We start from the raw sequence: 17,431 nt of genomic DNA, 5'->3' as shown, positions 1-17,431 counted from the left end.
TAGCAAACACTCAGCAATTAGTAGATAACACCCTGTGTCTCTGACTCTTATTCCCTCTTCTATGGTTAATTTCTCAAGGGCAGAAACACATCTCTTCCTCCTCCCTTATTGCTTTTCTTTTACCCTTCCCTCTACCTCCCCTGTCCTCCTTCTTCATCTGCTAGCTAATATTTATATCATAGTTGTTGTTTAGTAGCTAAGTTGTGTCCAACTCTTGCGACTCATGGACTGTAGCCCACCTCTGTAGGCTCTGTAGGTTCCTCTGTCCATGGGATTTCCCAGGCAAGAATACTGGAGTGGATTGCCACTCCCTCCTCCAGCGATCTTCTCGACCCAGGGGCTGAACCTGCGTCTCCTGCACTGGCAGGCAGATTCTTTACCGCTAGCGCTACCAGGGGAGCCTGGTACTGTGCAGTAGTTTACATATATTAATCCATTCCATCCCCACAATAAACCATGAGTTTGACTCTAGCTCTTGCATCCTTGAGCAGGCTCACACCCACACCCTGTTCAGACCCTCCCCATCCTCCCAAGAGCAAAAGCCAGGCGCCCAGCTCCTCTGATGATCTGGTCTTCATTTCCTCATGCCAAATGAAGCAGGTACCCTTTTTTCCATGGGGTGGTCATTGCTAAATGTTTAACAACTGGCTCACTAAAAGAATTCCCTGGTTTGTAGCACTTAGCGTTTTTTATGGTGTAAATTCTCCCACCATGGCTGATTTCAACATGCTGTCCCTGATTGCAAAGTTGAGAAGGGATGCCTGGTAACAGAGTCCTATGATGTGTGCTATTTCCACCACAGAGGTCATAGACTTACATGATCTTAAGAACAGATATGAGTAAAATCCAGTAAAATAATCTAGGAAGCTATGAGTTTTGCATATTGATTGCATTTGTCTTTAAGATAATTTACTTACATTTATGTAATTTAATTTTTAATACCGGCTATGTTTAAGAACTGACTTGCAGAATTCCTAGAAACTGAACAATCAGCTCTCACAAGCTAGTAGGAGCTGGCCCAGCACAGCGCTGCTCACAGGGCTGTGACGTGAGTCACCCCCTGAGAGTGGCTCTGGTTATCCCCGTAGTTAAGAATCCTAGCCAAGGACTCAAGGCACGGGCCCCAACATCCTGGGACACTGAGCGTCTTGCCTGTTTCAGGTTGGCGCCCAACCCTGTGGATGACGCAGGGCTCCTCTCGTTTGCTACATTCTCCTGGCTCACACCAGTGATGGTGCAAGGCTACCAGCACATGCTGACTGTGGACACCCTGCCCCCACTGTCTCTGTATGACTCATCTGACACCAATGCCAAAAGGTACGAGGATTTGTTTCGGTCTGTATCGTCCAGAGAAGAGCCCACCTTAGGAAGGGACCTGAGAGCCCTTTTATGCTCTCCCGATTCCCCGTGGGGAAATCTCCACCCACCAGTCTCGGTGGCCATTCTCCCTGGCTCCTCTCTGAGATGTGGGCTGGGCTGACTGGGCTAATATTTCACTGTTTTGACTGACAAAATCATACTTTTCATTGGTTCCTGGCCTAGTCTCCGGGGAGGTGAGTACTGGGGAGAGTTGTGGGGAGAAAGAGCTCCTTGAGAGCATGAGGATTCAGGACCATCCTGGTGCAGCTGGTTTGTAGGATCACTGCGTTGGGACAGGAGTGGCTGGAATCTCACTTTGCTCTATGCTGGTTGGACTCCACCTGGGCTGCTGTCTGCCGTGAGAGACATGGTGTTTTATTTCACTTTAAAAGTTGTCATTGGACTTAAAATTTTTTTTAATTTTCTATTTGAGTATACTTGATTAACAATGTTGTATTAGTTTCAGGTGTTACTGCAAAGTGATTCAGATATACGCATACATGTATCTATTGTTTTTCAAACTCTTTTCCCATTAGGTTATTACAGAACATTGTAGACTTTCATATTACAAAATATGTTTCGGTTGAACCGAATGAAATATTTGATAATTTTGACTTGCCAAAACATACTTTTCAGTGGTTCGACCTAATTCAGATTCATTGCAGAAGTGTTAAAGCAACAGAAGTTTAAGCAGTGGAAGTAGCCCCACCATATGCCCACCCCACTCCCCAGAGGTCAACACTGTTAAACACTGGTTTGCATCTGTCTGGAATTTTTTCTATTCTGATTAAATACACCCTGTGCTACCATCTTCTGCAGATCAATACCTCTTCTTCTTTCCTACTCACAGGTCATCTTTTTTCCTTTGAAGAAAAAAATGAAGCATACTATTTCATGGTTAACCACTTTGCTATTTTCAGTTAAGAGTTTACATTTTTCCACAGCACAAAATCCTCCTGCTGCGCAGCCCAGTTACTTCATTCTTTCTAATGGCTGCATTGTTTTAAGCAATGGGAAAGCTCTCAAAGTCGTCACTCTGCATTTGTTTCTTCTGGAATTCTCCTTCTTTGTGGTCTATATGCATGAAGGGCTGTGAGTTCCGATCATGCTCCTACAATTATGTATTCACATCCCCTTCTCCATGTCCTGAAGAAATCTGTCAGTGGTAGTTTCCAAAATCCACAGTCCAGGGAGCACAGAGAGAAATGGGCTGGATCAGTGTCTGTGGAGTACCAGGTTTTCCTTCTACCTCTCTCTCTGTTTTTAATGTTGCCTCCCATCTACCCAACATCAGCTTAGATCCTTTTCCAAACACATGCTTGACAACCTTGATAACATGTGATCTTCAGCGCACACCTCTCTTCCGGACTCTGAGTTCATACACCCACCATCCAACAGGACTTGGATGATTCACAAGTATCCTACATCAAAAGCTATGTTCTTGATCCTCAGCCCCACCTGATGATATTCCCTTTTCCCATCTCTGTCAACTCCTTTCCCACAGATCTCCTTTTCTCCCATGTCTAATTCATCTGTAAGTCCTAATGTCTCCACTGTCTACCTTTCTATAAATTTTTCACAGCCCCCTCCCACCTGGACACCCATGGTCTTCCACTGTGGTCTCCCTGCTCCCCACCCTCATAACCAACTATTCTCAAAGCAGCCAGATGTTCTTTTAGGTATGTAAAGTAATCATGTCACATCAGCTTAAAAACCTGCGGTGGCTTCCTTTGCACTTGGAATGACATCGAATCTCCTTCCTGAGGACCGTGAGGTCCCGTGAGATCTGGCCCTGCTTTGCCTCCCTGTGCCCCTACATACCTGGAACACTGGCCTCTGTTCTGATCTTTGACACGGACAAACTCCTCCTTGCCCTGGATATCTTCTTCTTGATTTCTCTGTCGCCTCTGTGTTTCTGTCACAACTGGTATTGTGCCAGGGACAGGCAGGAGAAGGAAACCAGGGTCTGGAAAGAGCCCTAATGTCAGGGCTCTGGCCACAGCCATTCCCATGTCCCATCCACCCTGTAACGCAGCGGTCCCCGGTTACTTTGGCATCAAGGACCAGTTTTGTGGAAGACAGCTTTTCCATGGATCAGGGGTGAGGGGATTGGTTTCATATTCTATATTATTGGTTTCATATTACATATAATAGGCATATTACATTTATTGTGAACTTTATTTGTATTATTATTACATTGCGGTATACAATTAGATAATTATAGGACTCACTTTAATGCAGAATCAGTAGGAAGGAGCCCACCAGTTCAGTTGCTCAGTCATGTCCGACTCTTTGTGACCCCAGGAGCCCACCAGATGCAGCTTAACTATCACTTGCCACTCACTGATAGGGTTTTGGTATGAGTCTGGAAGCAATTGATTTATTGTGGTCTCTGCAGTCAAATCTCTCTGCTAATGATGATCTGTATTTGCAGCCACTCCCCAGTGCTAGCATCACCACCTCAGCTCCACTTCAGATCATCAGGCATTAGATTCTCATAAGGAGCGTATAACCTAGATCCCTTGCATGTCCAGTTCACAGTAGGGTTCATGCTCCTATGAGAATCTAATGCCATCACTGATCTGACAGGAGGCAAAGTTCAGGCAGTAATGTGGGTGATGGGGAACAGTTGTAAATACAGATGAAACCTGCTGCTCACCTCCTGCTGGGCAGCCCGGGTCCTAGCGGGCCACAGACTGGTATCAGTTCCTGGCCCAGGGGTTGGGGAGCCCTGCCGTAAAAGAAGAGCAAACTAATGCTGTTCTGAAGCTGCCACTGCCAGGGGTGTGGGTTGTGGATTCCTGCGGTGTTTTATCCATCAGCATAGCTTTCAACAGCAAGTGGGAATATAAGTTCCTTTCCTTCTTCCTGTTCTTTTGTCACAGATTTCGAATCCTTTGGGATGAAGAGGTAGAAAGGATGGGTCCTGAGAAAGCCTCTCTGGGCCGAGTGGTCTGGAAATTCCAGAGGACGCGTGTTTTGATGGATATCGTGGTCAACATCCTGTGCATTATCATGGCAGCCATAGGGCCGGTGAGTGCAGTGGCCCTTCTTTGGCCTTGTCTCCCTGGTCCCCAGACTGGCGAAGAATGTTATTAGTTACTTTCTCTATGAGCTGGTGGGTTTAGTACATTGTTGTTATCTTTGCACTCCTTGGGGGAGAATTTTCATAAAGCTAATCCTTGTCAAGCATGGCAGCTACCACTGAAGTTAATTAAAATGTTTGCCTCATAAAGTCTGCTTGCTGACATTATCCGAAGCCTCCTGTACCTACCTTGAACCCCAGCGGCAGTTTCCTCTCCCTACCACACTGTTTTACAGACAGTTCTCATTCACCAAATCCTCCAGCAGACCGAAAGCGTCTCCAGGAAGGTCTGGATTGGCATCGGCCTGTGCGCAGCCCTTTTCACCACTGAATTTACCAAAGTCCTCTTTTGGGGCCTTGCCTGGGCCATCAATTACCGCACGGCAATCCGGCTGAAGGTGGCCGTCTCCACCTTGGTTTTTGAAAACCTGGTGTCCTTCAAGACGCTGACACACATCTCTGTTGGTGAGGTAAGCTGGTCCAGAAGGAGTCTAACTTTAGGAAACTGCATTCTGAGTTTTCTGAATATGCATGAGGTGTGCTTCCTGGATGGAATATCTGCCCCCTCTTTTGGTTGTCTGTGTCCTGTCCATCATTTCCCTTCTTCCTGCTAAGTGAAGTGGTGGACACTCAAAACACCAGAAGAATTCAGAGCAAGGAGGACTCCATTCGAGCTGGAGAATTTGGAAAGGCTTCCCTGTTCCAGTTGGAACAGGGCTTAGGGGTGACCTCATTCAATCCCTTTGATTGTCAGTGAGGACATGGAAGCAATACAGAGCATGCTATGGCATTTAATAAAATTGACTGACTAATGGATCTGATGATTCCAACCATGTAGTATCTTGGATGCCAAGTCACAACAAAGACCATGCCTGTTGGACTTTAGAGTTGACATTTCCTTAAGCCCTTAATCCTTAGCAATAAAATCTTCACTTTTTACATGAGAATATTTCCCTGGCCAAGGGAACCCTAGGTAGTGTGAGGTAAGGGAAGAGACTGTTTCTTTCTTACAGTTGCTCTTTCAGTTTGTTTAAAGCATCCAGTATCAATTATGATAAGATTCACTTGTGTAAAACCAAAACCCCCAAATAACAGTGGATTAAACAGGATGAATTTATTTCACTCTATGTAAAAGGAGTCTGAAAGAGGGTGATCCAGGGCTGGAATGGGGACTTCCAGGCTCTTCTGTCTGTCTTTATCACTACCTTAGTACATGGTTTCCATGAATTGTTCAGGATGGAAAGTGCAGGTCCAGACATCCCAGTCATGTTTCAGAGAACTGGTAGGAGGATGCAGAAAAGAGAAAGGGATATGTCTTCCAAGTCGAGCTGGCTCCCTGTCAGAATTCACCCCCAAAGCTCCATTGGATACCTTGGCTTGTGTCTCATTCCCCTTAGCATAGCCACATGGTCACAATGCTTCCACAAAACAGGCTTGCAAATGTGTCTTTTTCTTGGGCCCATGGATGCCCTGATTAAGCAGGGTTGTGCTAACAAGGAAGAAGGAGAGAGAGCTGTCAGATAGACAGTGGGCTTTGCCAATGTACTCCTAGGTGGTATTTATGCCTTTCTTCGTTGGGATTTTCAGTCCTAAAAGACTGGCTTCTCCAGAGTCATACTAGAATGAAACTCACAAAACTCACTGTGTTGTTTCCCTGATGACCTCCAACCCCTTGAAGGCAGTTTTCCCCTTCCTTCCGCAGATCCCCCAGCCATTGCAAAAGTCCTCAGTTGAGGAAATGTTCGGGCGGCCCTTCCAAAGCCTGAACCTGTGTGCTTTCTTTCCAGGTGCTCAATATACTATCGAGTGATAGTTATTCCTTGTTTGAAGCTGCCCTGTTTTGTCCCTTGCCAGCCACCATCCCTATCCTAATGGCTGTCTGTGCAGTGTACTCCTTTTTCGTTCTGGGGCCCACAGCTCTCATCGGGATATCCGTGTATATGCTATTCATCCCCATCCAGGTAATGGCAGGTCTTTGTAGCTGTATTTCACGCACACTCTCACTGAAGTGGGTAGAAGGTTTTGCTTCCAGGGCCTGGCCCTGAAACCTGAGCCCTTACTTTAGGCTCATGGACAGTATAGTTTTTTAAAGAACTTGAATTTGAATGCCCCGGGGAAGGGGGCTTGCTTCTTCAATTTGTCAAAGTCTCCAGTGCTTCCCTTGTATCCTGGTGATTCGGGTATTTGTATCACCTGGCCAGACTCAGGTTGTGTCTCCAGAGAATATTGACCACAACTCAATGGAAGGATTCAGCTGAGAATCTCTCCCTTAGAACTTTTCCTGGCACTTACACCCTGGTCCCTGGATTTTTAGGCCAACAGCCACTCAGCAATTCTCTCTGAATACTGTACCTTGATTTCAGATGTTTTTGGCTAAGCTCAATTCAGCTTTCCGACGATCAGCAATTTCAGTGACAGACAAGCGCGTTCAGACAATGAATGAGTTTCTGACCTGCATCAAGCTGATTAAAATGTATGCCTGGGAGAAATCTTTTACCAACACCATCCAAGGTAGGGTGAGCAACAGCTGAAAGAGTGTGCTTTTCCAATGGGTTCTTAAGATTCTGGGTCTGGGAATTCTGGAAATGGACTGAGGGGACCTTCCAAGCTGGTCTGCAGGCTTTTCAAAAGAGTATAGAGATTTTGGAATAGACCCAGGCATCTCTTCTAGGGAACTCAAAGCTTAGTAGGTGAGTGGCATATGGTTTAGCCATACTGAGGCTGGTGAGTGCTTGTACTGGCCAGCTACCGTTCACAAAAATAATCCACTAAAGCATTATAAGCAGAAGAGCTGGCTCAGGCTATTTTGTTGGCTTGGAAGCTATCCATATGGGCACATGTACGCACTCACACTTATACACATGTCCCCTCCTTGCTGGCAGCAGCCTCATCAGGATGGGATGTCCCACTGACTTGACATGCTTTAGGCAGATAGGAGAATGCATATATAGCTGTTTTGTTTTAAAGATGATATTTAAAACTTTCAATCAAATAAAAATGCAAATCTAATTGCAGGAACATTTACATAATTGCTGACATAGACTCAGGTGGTTGACCAGTTAATGAACTGAACCACTGTTACAACCGACTCTCTGGATCTACAATTACACTTATAGACCAGCCTGTAATTGGACCCAAAGTTGTGTATCCACAGTTTCAAAAGTGGCTTTAGAAAATCTGCTTTTGAGCTTGCCAAAGGAAGTGTCCCACGTTGGGACACTGGCAGCCTTATGTACCCTCTTTCAAGAGCCAGAAATTCTTCCGTGCACATTGAACTCACTTTAATACAATTTATTTGACGTGATTATATTTGATTCCATTTTATGTAATTCAGTGTAACTCAATTTAATTCAATAAATATGTACCAAGTTTCTACTATGTGCAAGGCCACGGGAGTCACACAAAATAATTAGAAAGGATCTCTATTTTTAAAATGGAGGGAGGATGAGCTAACTAAGTTCAGAAATAGCTATAAGTTTGTTGGCTCTACTTCTAGAACATATCCAGAATCTGTCTACTTCTCTTCATTCCACTGCCATCCCAGTCCACGCCAATATCCTCTCCCCTCCCATTTATGGGAAGAACTTCTAGATGCAACCCCTGCTTTCTGCCTGCCCCGTAAAATCCATGATGCACTCAACAGCCAGAATGACCTTTTAAAAATGTCAATCAGATCCTTTCTCTCCCCTGCTGAAAAATCTTTAGTGACTTCTTATCATACTTAAATGTTTTCAAATTTAGGGCTTCTGAATGAAGTCTAGATTCCTTCCAACAGCCTATTAGATCCAGCACCATCTGAGCCCTGCTGACCTCCTGACCTCATCACATCTCATCCCAGGCCTTGATAACTCTGCATGAGCCACTCGAATCTTCTGTTTTTAAAACAGCATCCACATTCATTCGTGCCTCAGGAACTCTGCAGTTGCTGTTCCCTCTGCCTCGAATGGCTTCTGCTAGATGTTCGTGCTGACTTTATCTTAACTGTGGGTCTCCCAAAGTGTCAGTGACTCACAAGGCCTTCTTGACCACAGTCCCAAGCAGTCCACTGCCTCTTTCACTCTTAGTCTTGTCACCCTGTTCATTTCTTTCATATCACCCAACACAGTTTGTGATGATCTTATTTACTTGTTTATTTCTCGTCTATTGCTCCTACTGGAAAAGCTGAGACCCTCTTTACCCCTATATTCCCCAAAACCAGGCACAGCCCCTGGCATATAGTAGACATCAGATTAAAATTTGTTGAATAAGCGAACACATGAATTAGTTATAGAACAAAATGGGTAAAATGCCATAAGGAAACTGAGAGGAGATCCACGGGCATGAGAGATGAGGAAAAGCCTCCTGGCAGAGGCAGCGTTTTAAAAGGCGAAAGATTTATACGGTCTGAAGAGAAACCAGAGTACTGAGAGGCAGCGTTTTAAAAAGGCCCTGAAGGACAGGAGGGATGCGGGCACCGCAGGAGCTGGGAAGCCCCGCTGGGCAGGCGCTAAGGCCTGGAGGCTGTGCTTGGAGAGGCAGTGGCTGCGGTTCTCGAGCGGAAGGGCGTGTGGACAGCAAGGCTTGCATCCCAGGAGAACTGGATTCCAATTCTGCCCTGACCTCTTAAGAAGCAAGTCACTTAACCCAGGAAGACTTTCCTCTACTGTCAGGAGGGCGTACTGATGGCTTCTCCTTTGCCGCGTGGTGGGGAGAGTGGCTTAAGCTTGCCTGCAGAGGGCTCAGCCCAGCACCTGGCCCAGAGGCAGCTCTCCCCGAGCAGGGCTGGCACCGTGTTGCTAACGTGGAAGGGTTTTTGTGGAGGAGGCTGGTGCTGCTGTTGAGGACTTTAAACACCAGGGGAGGGACGCCTGAATTCTACCCGTAAGTGGTACAGAGCCTTGGTATCATCTGGACTACGGAAGGCAGACATGTTCTTGAGGTTTTGTAGCTGTTCCTGAGACCCAGGGCAGGGGCCTCAATCTGGCAGTCTTCAGGCTGGCATCTGTGTTTTGTTTGGCTCCTACAGTACTTTAACTTTTTCTATTAGTTCCCAAGATTTAAACGTAGGGTGATGTCTCACAAAATTCCAGATCTCAGACATCAGACCAGTCTAGTGAGCCTGGGACACCCTCGCTCTGGTCTTGCTCTCTGCCCGCTCCCTTCGTTTACATTACTTACCTGTAGGCATCTGAGCATATGATTCTTGACACACAGGGAATCAGATCGAAAAGGACTTTGGAAGCCATCCAGCAATGGCAGCTGACAAGCGCTGAGCCCCCAGTATATGCCGGCATTGTGTTCAGGGCTGTCTGTGCTTCCTCTCATTTAAACTTCTCAGCAGGAGCCCTTAACACTAATTTGCAGGAGGATCCAGCAGAAGTTATGCTTTTCTTTTTTTAATTGAAGCAGGTGGCACTAGTGGTAAAGAACATGCCTGCCAATGCAAGAGCTGTAAGAGATGCAAGTTGAATCACTGGGTTGGGAGAAGGGCACGGCAACCCATCCCAGTATTCTTGCCTGGGGAATCTCATGGACAGCGAAGCCTGGTGGGCTACAGTCCATAGGGTTGCGAAGAGTCGGGCATGACTGAAGTGACTTAGCATGCACACACATAGTTGATTTACAGTGTTGTGTTAGTTTGGGGTATAGGGCGAAGTGATTCAGTTACATATATATATATATATATATATATACACACATACATATATATATATAGGCTTCCCAGGTGCCTCAGTGGTAAAGAACCTACCTGCCAATGTAGGAGACAATAGATGTAGGTTTGATCCCTGAGTCGGGAAGATCCCCTGGAGGAGGGCACGGCAATCCACTCCAGTATTCATGCTTGGAGAATTCCATGGAAAGAGAAGCCTAGAGGGCTACAGTCCATAGAGTCACAAAGAGTCGGACATGGCTGAAGCGACTCAGCACACATGTATATGTATATATTCATGTATGGATGACATGGAAAAGACTCTTTCTTTCCCAGTATGGTTTGTGGTAGTTTAGTGGCTAAGTCATGTCTGACTCTTGTGTTTAGTTGCTAAGTCATGTCCGACCAAGTCATGTCTGACCAAGTCTTGTCTGATTTCCCAGGTAAGAGTACTGAAGTGGGTTCCTGTGCCTTTCTCCAGGGGATCTTCCCAACTCAGGGATCCAACCATCACCTAAAGGAACTGGGTAGATCCTTTACCAGTGAGCCACTGGGAAGCCCAAGTATCTTTTAAGACCAAGCTCCCAATTCATCCATCTCCCTACCTCTTCCTCTTTGGTAACTGTAACTTTGTTTTATATGTCTGTAAGTCAGTTTCTATTTTATAAATAAATTCATTTGTATTATTTTTTAAGATTCTACATATAAGTGATGTCATATGTTTGTCTTTTCTGACTTCACTTAAAATTTGATATATATGATAATCTTCCATGCTGTTGCAAATGGCAATGTCATTCTTTTTTATGGCTGAGTAATATTCCACTGGACTTCCCTGGTGGCTCAGATGATAAAGAATCTGCCTGCAATGCAGTAGACTGGGTTTGATCCCTGGGTTAGGAGGATCCCTTGGAGAAGGGAATGGTTACCCTCTCCAGTATGCTTGCCTGGAGAATTCAATGGACAGAGGAGCCTGGCAGGCCACAGTCTATGTGGTTGCAAAAAGTTGGACACTGCTGAGTGATTAACACTTTCAATATTCCATTGAGTAATATGTTTCTTAATGCTCGTGCTTGATATGCAAATTAAGACCACTATGGACTGTTTCTGTTTACTAGGTATAAGGAAGAAGGAAAGGAAGTTACTGGAAAAAGCTGGATTTGTCCAGAGTGGAAACTCAGCATTGACCCCCATTGCATCCACCATTGCCATTGTACTGACATTCACCTGCCACATCCTCCTGAGACGCAAGCTCACGGCCCCTGTGGTAAGTGCCTCTCTAGAACTGGCCTCTTCTGAACCAAGCTCTGCCAAGTGCCAGATGGGTAGCTCCTCCCCACCTTAGCCCAGCCTTGGCACAAGAACACCTTATCACGGTGAGCCAGGTGACACCAGAATTCCATCCCAACTTCTAAAACCAGTACTTGGGCTGACAGGGAGCAGAGGAGAGCTTAGTAGCAATTCTTGTTTAGTCTACCACAGGATAGGGATAGTACTTAACATTGGAACACAGTTTGACATTTGGAAAACAAAATTGAAGCCCAAGGAGCCCTTTGTTCATATGTACATGTATATACGACAGGAGTAGGGTTTGTGGAAGGGTGGGAGGAGGTATCGGTGTTGGAAGAAGCAGTGTGGTGTCTAGATCAGAGTCCCCCTTGTTTAAATCCCCACTCCACTCGTTGCTGTGACTTACAACAGTTCATGGAGCCTCTCTCGCCTCAGCTTTATAATCTGTAAATGGGGTGATGACACTCTCTATGGCTGTGAAGACAGAAGTTCTATTACACAAAGCCCATGGGCCAGCGCCTGGAATGCAGCAAATTCTGCAGAAGTGTTTGCTCTTCTTACTAGTCTGATGCTCACCCAGGCCAGGCATAACTGAGTTGAGAGCCTCAGAGGGAGAATTGGATTGAAGTGGCGGTGGGGGGTGGGGCTTGCATTACAAGGGGGCTGTACATTCAAAGGTAAACCTGAGCTAGAGGGGGAATGGCTCCGAACTGAAATAAACAAACAGATATTGAACAAGTGTCTGAAGGGCAAGTGGTTGGAGGAAAAAACACAAAGGCAAGAACAAGAGAGAGAGAAAAGTAAATAAACAAGGAGAAATATGCTTACAGGGGAAGAATTACACCAAAATCAGGGATCTGGAGGGAAGGTGGGGGCGACATTTGAGAAGGCAGGATGCTCTTCCAGTTCATCCATTGTAAGGCTGTCAGTCCCATTACTGCCCATGTTTCTTTAGAATGTACTTTTTTGCACAGTTTTCTGTCTCACACACACACACTCTGGGAGCTTGAACCTAGCCACAAACCCAAAGCCAGTATGAAAGTCAATGACGATTGTACTGGAGCCTGAATGAATGCTACCTGATTCTTGTAACTGCTGTCTATGATCCCAAGCAAAAAGAATTTTTTTTTTTCCAGAACACACAAAGCAAATTAATTTGAAGCCAAATTGAGTGCATGTAGTTAATATTTTCTAAAACAATGATTTAGAAGAAATCTAGATCCAGAACAATTTGCCTGAATGAGAGGCTTGTATTTCCTTAGACTAACAATGCTTGCAGTCTGCTTCTCTGCCAGAGTCACATCAGTAGGAGGTCAGCCCTGAGGTGCTGTCATATCAGGCAGCCTGAGGGCTCTGGGTTTCCTGAGCCAAGAGGTGCTTTGGAACATGGAGGAACTGAATTCTCTCTGGGGATATATTTGGGATCATATGTGATGAAAGGGGTGGGGCGGGCTTCCCCGGTGGCTTGGCGGTAAAGAATCTGCCTGCAATGCAGGAGCCACAGGAGATGCAGGTTTGATCCCTGAGTCGGGAAGATTCCCCAGAGGAGGGCATGGCAACCCATTCCAGTATTCTTGCCTGGAGAATTCCATGGACAGAGGAGCCTGGTGGGCTACAGTCCATGGGGTCGCAAAAAGTTTGACAGGACTGAAGCGACTGAACTCACTCATGATGAAGGGAACATCCTTCACCATGCTCTTAATGAACTAAGTAGGATTAGTTGATACCTGGGAGCCCTGTCCACAAGGCCCATTCAGCAGCAGGAAGGATCACTCCAGATTTGTTGAAGGAAGTTGTGTTTTTAATTTCTTAGATGGGTGGTTAGGGAGAGGCTGCTAATTACAAGTTGGACAGATGAGAAGATGAAATCTGAGAGATGAGATCATGTCTCCCCTGGGGCACTCACAGAGCAAGGAAACTTGTCTTCATTGAGGCTGTATGATATTAGCCACCCACTAGGCAGGACTCAGTGGGGAAGGCCCTAGTAAAGAGAAGGATGATTTTTTCTGGAAATGGCTGTGAAACAAAGGCTCTCAAATAAGTCCCTTATGAGTGTGTGGAGATAGAACATGGAGGCCAGCCCCTGAGGGCAGGAGAATGAGCAACCAGCCTAGGCCAAGCACATCATTGCAGGGAGCTTCTACCTTCAACACTGGCCTGTGTGGTGTGTAAAAGGATGCTCTATCTCTGAAGGGTCAGACACCTCTGAGAGAAGGTGACGATTTAGGAAAATCTGCATAAGGGTTTCAGTGAATTGTCTAGGCCAAATAAGGATGTGGGATGGATGGGGCTTTCCAAATGCACTCAATTAGAGGCCCTTCTCGGACTTTATCCTCTGGACTGACAGAGATAAGGGGATAAGTTTCCCACCATGTTGATGAAAATCCAAAAACAAAATAGATTAAGATGTTGATATCTTTAATTTGCCAACCATGATTTCTGAGCCATGAAATGAGAAAATTGTTCCTCTGAGAATCCCAACTGTGCTACTGTTTCCCATTTCAGCAAGTTTAATCCCCATGGACTTAATGGTTCAAAGGCAAGGCAACATCCCATCTTAAACTCTATACCTCTCTATTGTTCTTCAGGCATTTAGTGTGATTGCCATGTTTAATGTAATGAAGTTTTCAATTGCAATCTTACCTTTCTCGGTCAAAGCAGCAGCTGAAGCCAATGTCTCTCTAAGGAGAATGAAGGTATAACTAACACTGGGTGAGTAGGGAAGAGTGATCTCAGTTTTGGGTGGGAAAATTCTCAGAGAAGGGCAGGCTGGGGCTTCCCAGGTGGCGCTAGTATTAAAGAACCCACCTGCCAATGCAGGAGAAAGGAGAGGCTGGTTCGATCCCTGGGTCAGGAAGATTCCCTAGAGGACATGGCAACCTACTCCAGTATTCTTGCCTGGAGAATCCCATGGACAGAGGACTCTGGTGGGCTACAGTCCAAGGGGTCTCAAAGAGTCGGACATGACTGAAGCAACTTAGTACCCTTTGGAAGGCTGGGTCACTGGTTTTGTGGATATTGGGAGAAGACTCTCCATTCAGTGTTGGATACATAAATATGCATCAAGCAGGATAGAGGCAGAATATTATAGGTGGCCTGTTCTTTTAGTAAAAGTAAGATGGAGTCTCCACTCAGGGAATGATGTTCCTGACCCTCTACTCTTTTTCCAAGCTATAAATCTTAAGTTGTTCCAGGAGTGGAGTTCAGTCTGCACTGAGCCATCCCCCCTTGCCTATCTAGTTTGTCTTATGATGGTGACAGAAGGGATGACAGTGTGGGGGCACCATATTTGTACACTCATTTAGCCACTTTATTTTTTTAACTTATCCATTCACCAAGGATTTATTGTATGAGACCCAAACAGGATCCAAAAGAGGACCACACCAAGACACTTTGCAATTAAAGTGGTAAAAGGCAGCAGGGACTTCCTAAGTGGAGCAGTGGTAAAGAATTCACTTGCCAAAGCAGGATGTGCAAGAGATGCAGGTTCAATCCCTGGGTTGGGAAGATCCCCTGGAGTAGGAAATAGCAACCAACTCTAGTATTCTTGCTTGGAGAATTTACATGGAGAGGGGAGCCTGGTGGACTACAGTCCACAGGGTTGCAAAGAGTCAGACACAACTGATCAACTCAGCATGCACATTAAAGCAGCAACGGGAAAGCAACAAGTTATATACAAGGGAACTCCCATAAGGCTAATAGCTGACTTCAGCAGAAACTCTGCAGGCCAGAAGGGAGTGGCACAATATATTTAAAGTGATGAAAGGGAAAAGTACAACCAAGAATAATCTACACAGCAAGGTTCTCTTTCAGATTTGTTGGAGAGATCAAAAGCTTTACAGACAAGCAAAACTAAAAGAGTTCAGAACCATGAAACCAGTTTTACAAGAAATGTTAAAGGGACTTTTCTAAGCTAGAAAGAAAAGGCTACAATTAGAAACATGAAAATTACAAAAGGAAAAAGCTCATCAATAAAGGCAAATATACAGTAAAGGTAGTAAGTCAACAATGTACAAAGTTAGTAGGAAGGTTAAAAGACAAAAGTATTAAGCTAATATAAATCCACAATAAGCAGTTAGGGGATAATAAAACAAAAAGATGTAAAATATGCAAAATAGCACTCATGAGGGGAGGGGAATAAAAATACAGGGTTGTTAAAATTCATTTGAAATGAAGAGATGTGTAACTTAAAATAATCCTGTACTCATATACAGATTGCTATATATAAACCTCATAGTAACCCCAAATCAAACATCTGTAAGAAATACACACACACAAGAGAAAGGAATCCAAACATAACACTAAAGATATTTGTCAAATCACAAAGGAAGAGAACAAAAGAAGAGAGGAAATTTTTTTTCCTCAAAAAATTAAAAATAGAACTGTCATATGACCAGGAAGTCTGGAGTATATATCTGAAGAAAACAAAAACATTAATTTGAAAAGATACATGCACATGTACCCCACTGTCCATAGCAGTATTATTTCTAAAAGCCAAGATATGGAAGGAACCTAAGTGTCCATTTATAGATGAATGGATAAAGAAGCTTGTGGTACATATATACAGCAGAATACCACTCAGCCATAAAAAGAATGGAATTTTGACATTTACATCAGCATGGATGGACTTGGAGGGCATTATGCTACGTGAAATAAGTCAAAGAAATAAAAATACTGAATGATATCACTTATATGTGGAATCTAAAAAACCCCCACAAAGCCCTGAATATAACAAAAAGGAAACAGACTCACAGATACAGAGAAAAAATTAGTGGTTATCAGTGGGAAGATGGAAGGGGGAAGGGGCAAGGTAGGGGTAAGGGAATTAAGAGGTACGAGCTACTATGTATGAAATAGATAAGGTACAAGGATATATTGTACAGCACAGGGAACAGGGAATATGGCCAATATTTTATAATAAATTTAAATGGCATATAATCTATAAAACCTTGCAATCACTATATTATACATGTGAGACTAATATAATATTGTAAGTCAATTATATGCTGATTTAAAAAAAGATTTACTGTGTGCCTCCATATGCGCAACATTGTGGAAAATGCAAATACAAAGAAGAGAGTCTTTACTCTGAAAAGCCACCAGTCTAGTATAGGACCAGGCACCCTAGTAACTGCTATATGCAGTAAGGATGTGATGTGCAGGAAGGACAGATTAAGTGGCTTTGAAGTTGAGGCAAGGAAAGGAAAGAAAGAGGGAATTTCAGTCAAGAGAGCAACATGTTCCGATGTCCATGAATTGATGGGACGATCTTATTCACTCAAGCCTGAAACGTGGATGTCATTTTAAACGTCTTAGGGTGGCGCTGGCGGTAAAGATGCAGGAGATGTAAGACACATGGGTTCAATCCCTGGGTCGGGAAGATCTCCTGGAGGAGGGCCTGGCAACCCACTCCAGTATTCTTGCTTGGGAAATGCCATGGACAGAGCAGCCTGGCGGGCAACAGTCCATGGGGTTGGAAAGAGTCGGACCCGACTGAGCACACGCACGTAGATGCCTGTATCCCTCTTCTCCCGTTCCATCCGTAGCCAACCAGTCGTGAATCTTGCTGACTCACCTCCTGATTACTGAATTCCTTCAAGTTTAAGAGGTACCATTTGTAAGACTGGATTGGAAGATTGCATTGTTATTACTTTTTGAATAAGATACGAGTCAACCTCATCACATTACTAGTATAATGATATCCAATGTCTTAGACTAGAGGAAAAATTCTATTTCTTGACTCCTCAGCCTCCACTCCGTCCCTAGCGGGGATCACCCACTAGGGATGGGGATCACCTCCATTTGAGGCCTCATAGCCGCTCACCTGAACTATCACAGTGACTTAGGAACCAATCATCTTTTTCCACAGTTGTCCTTTCCAAATCCATGCTGCACTGTTAATGGAGCTGTTAAATTATTTGTCTGATCGCTGCTATTAACCTGCTTGAAATCCTTGTCCTTCACCCTCCAGGGCTGAGCCCTTGATCAGCGGTCACTCAGTTACGTCTCCAGCTCATTTCCTTTCTACCTTGGGCTCTGGGCCTGGTGATCCTGAACATCTTGTTTAATAA

At 44.7% G+C, this 17,431-nt stretch overlaps 1 protein-coding gene across 1 annotated transcript in view; it reads left to right on the top strand.

The window, feature by feature from the left end:
* Positions 1-17,431, top strand: part of ABCC12 (ATP binding cassette subfamily C member 12) — a 59,315-nt gene that overhangs the window by 2,560 nt on the left and 39,324 nt on the right. The window contains exons 2-8 of the mRNA XM_043898387.1: positions 1,162-1,317; positions 4,245-4,392; positions 4,681-4,914; positions 6,232-6,405; positions 6,808-6,955; positions 11,189-11,337; positions 13,949-14,056. Coding sequence (XP_043754322.1) covers positions 1,162-1,317; positions 4,245-4,392; positions 4,681-4,914; positions 6,232-6,405; positions 6,808-6,955; positions 11,189-11,337; positions 13,949-14,056 — 1,117 coding nt within the window. The remainder of the gene's footprint in view (positions 1-1,161; positions 1,318-4,244; positions 4,393-4,680; positions 4,915-6,231; positions 6,406-6,807; positions 6,956-11,188; positions 11,338-13,948; positions 14,057-17,431) is intronic.

This window comes from Cervus elaphus, chromosome 4 (genome assembly GCF_910594005.1).
Source record: "Cervus elaphus chromosome 4, mCerEla1.1, whole genome shotgun sequence".
NCBI lineage: Eukaryota > Metazoa > Chordata > Mammalia > Artiodactyla > Cervidae > Cervus > Cervus elaphus.
This window is presented reverse-complemented; position numbering and strand designations above follow the sequence as displayed.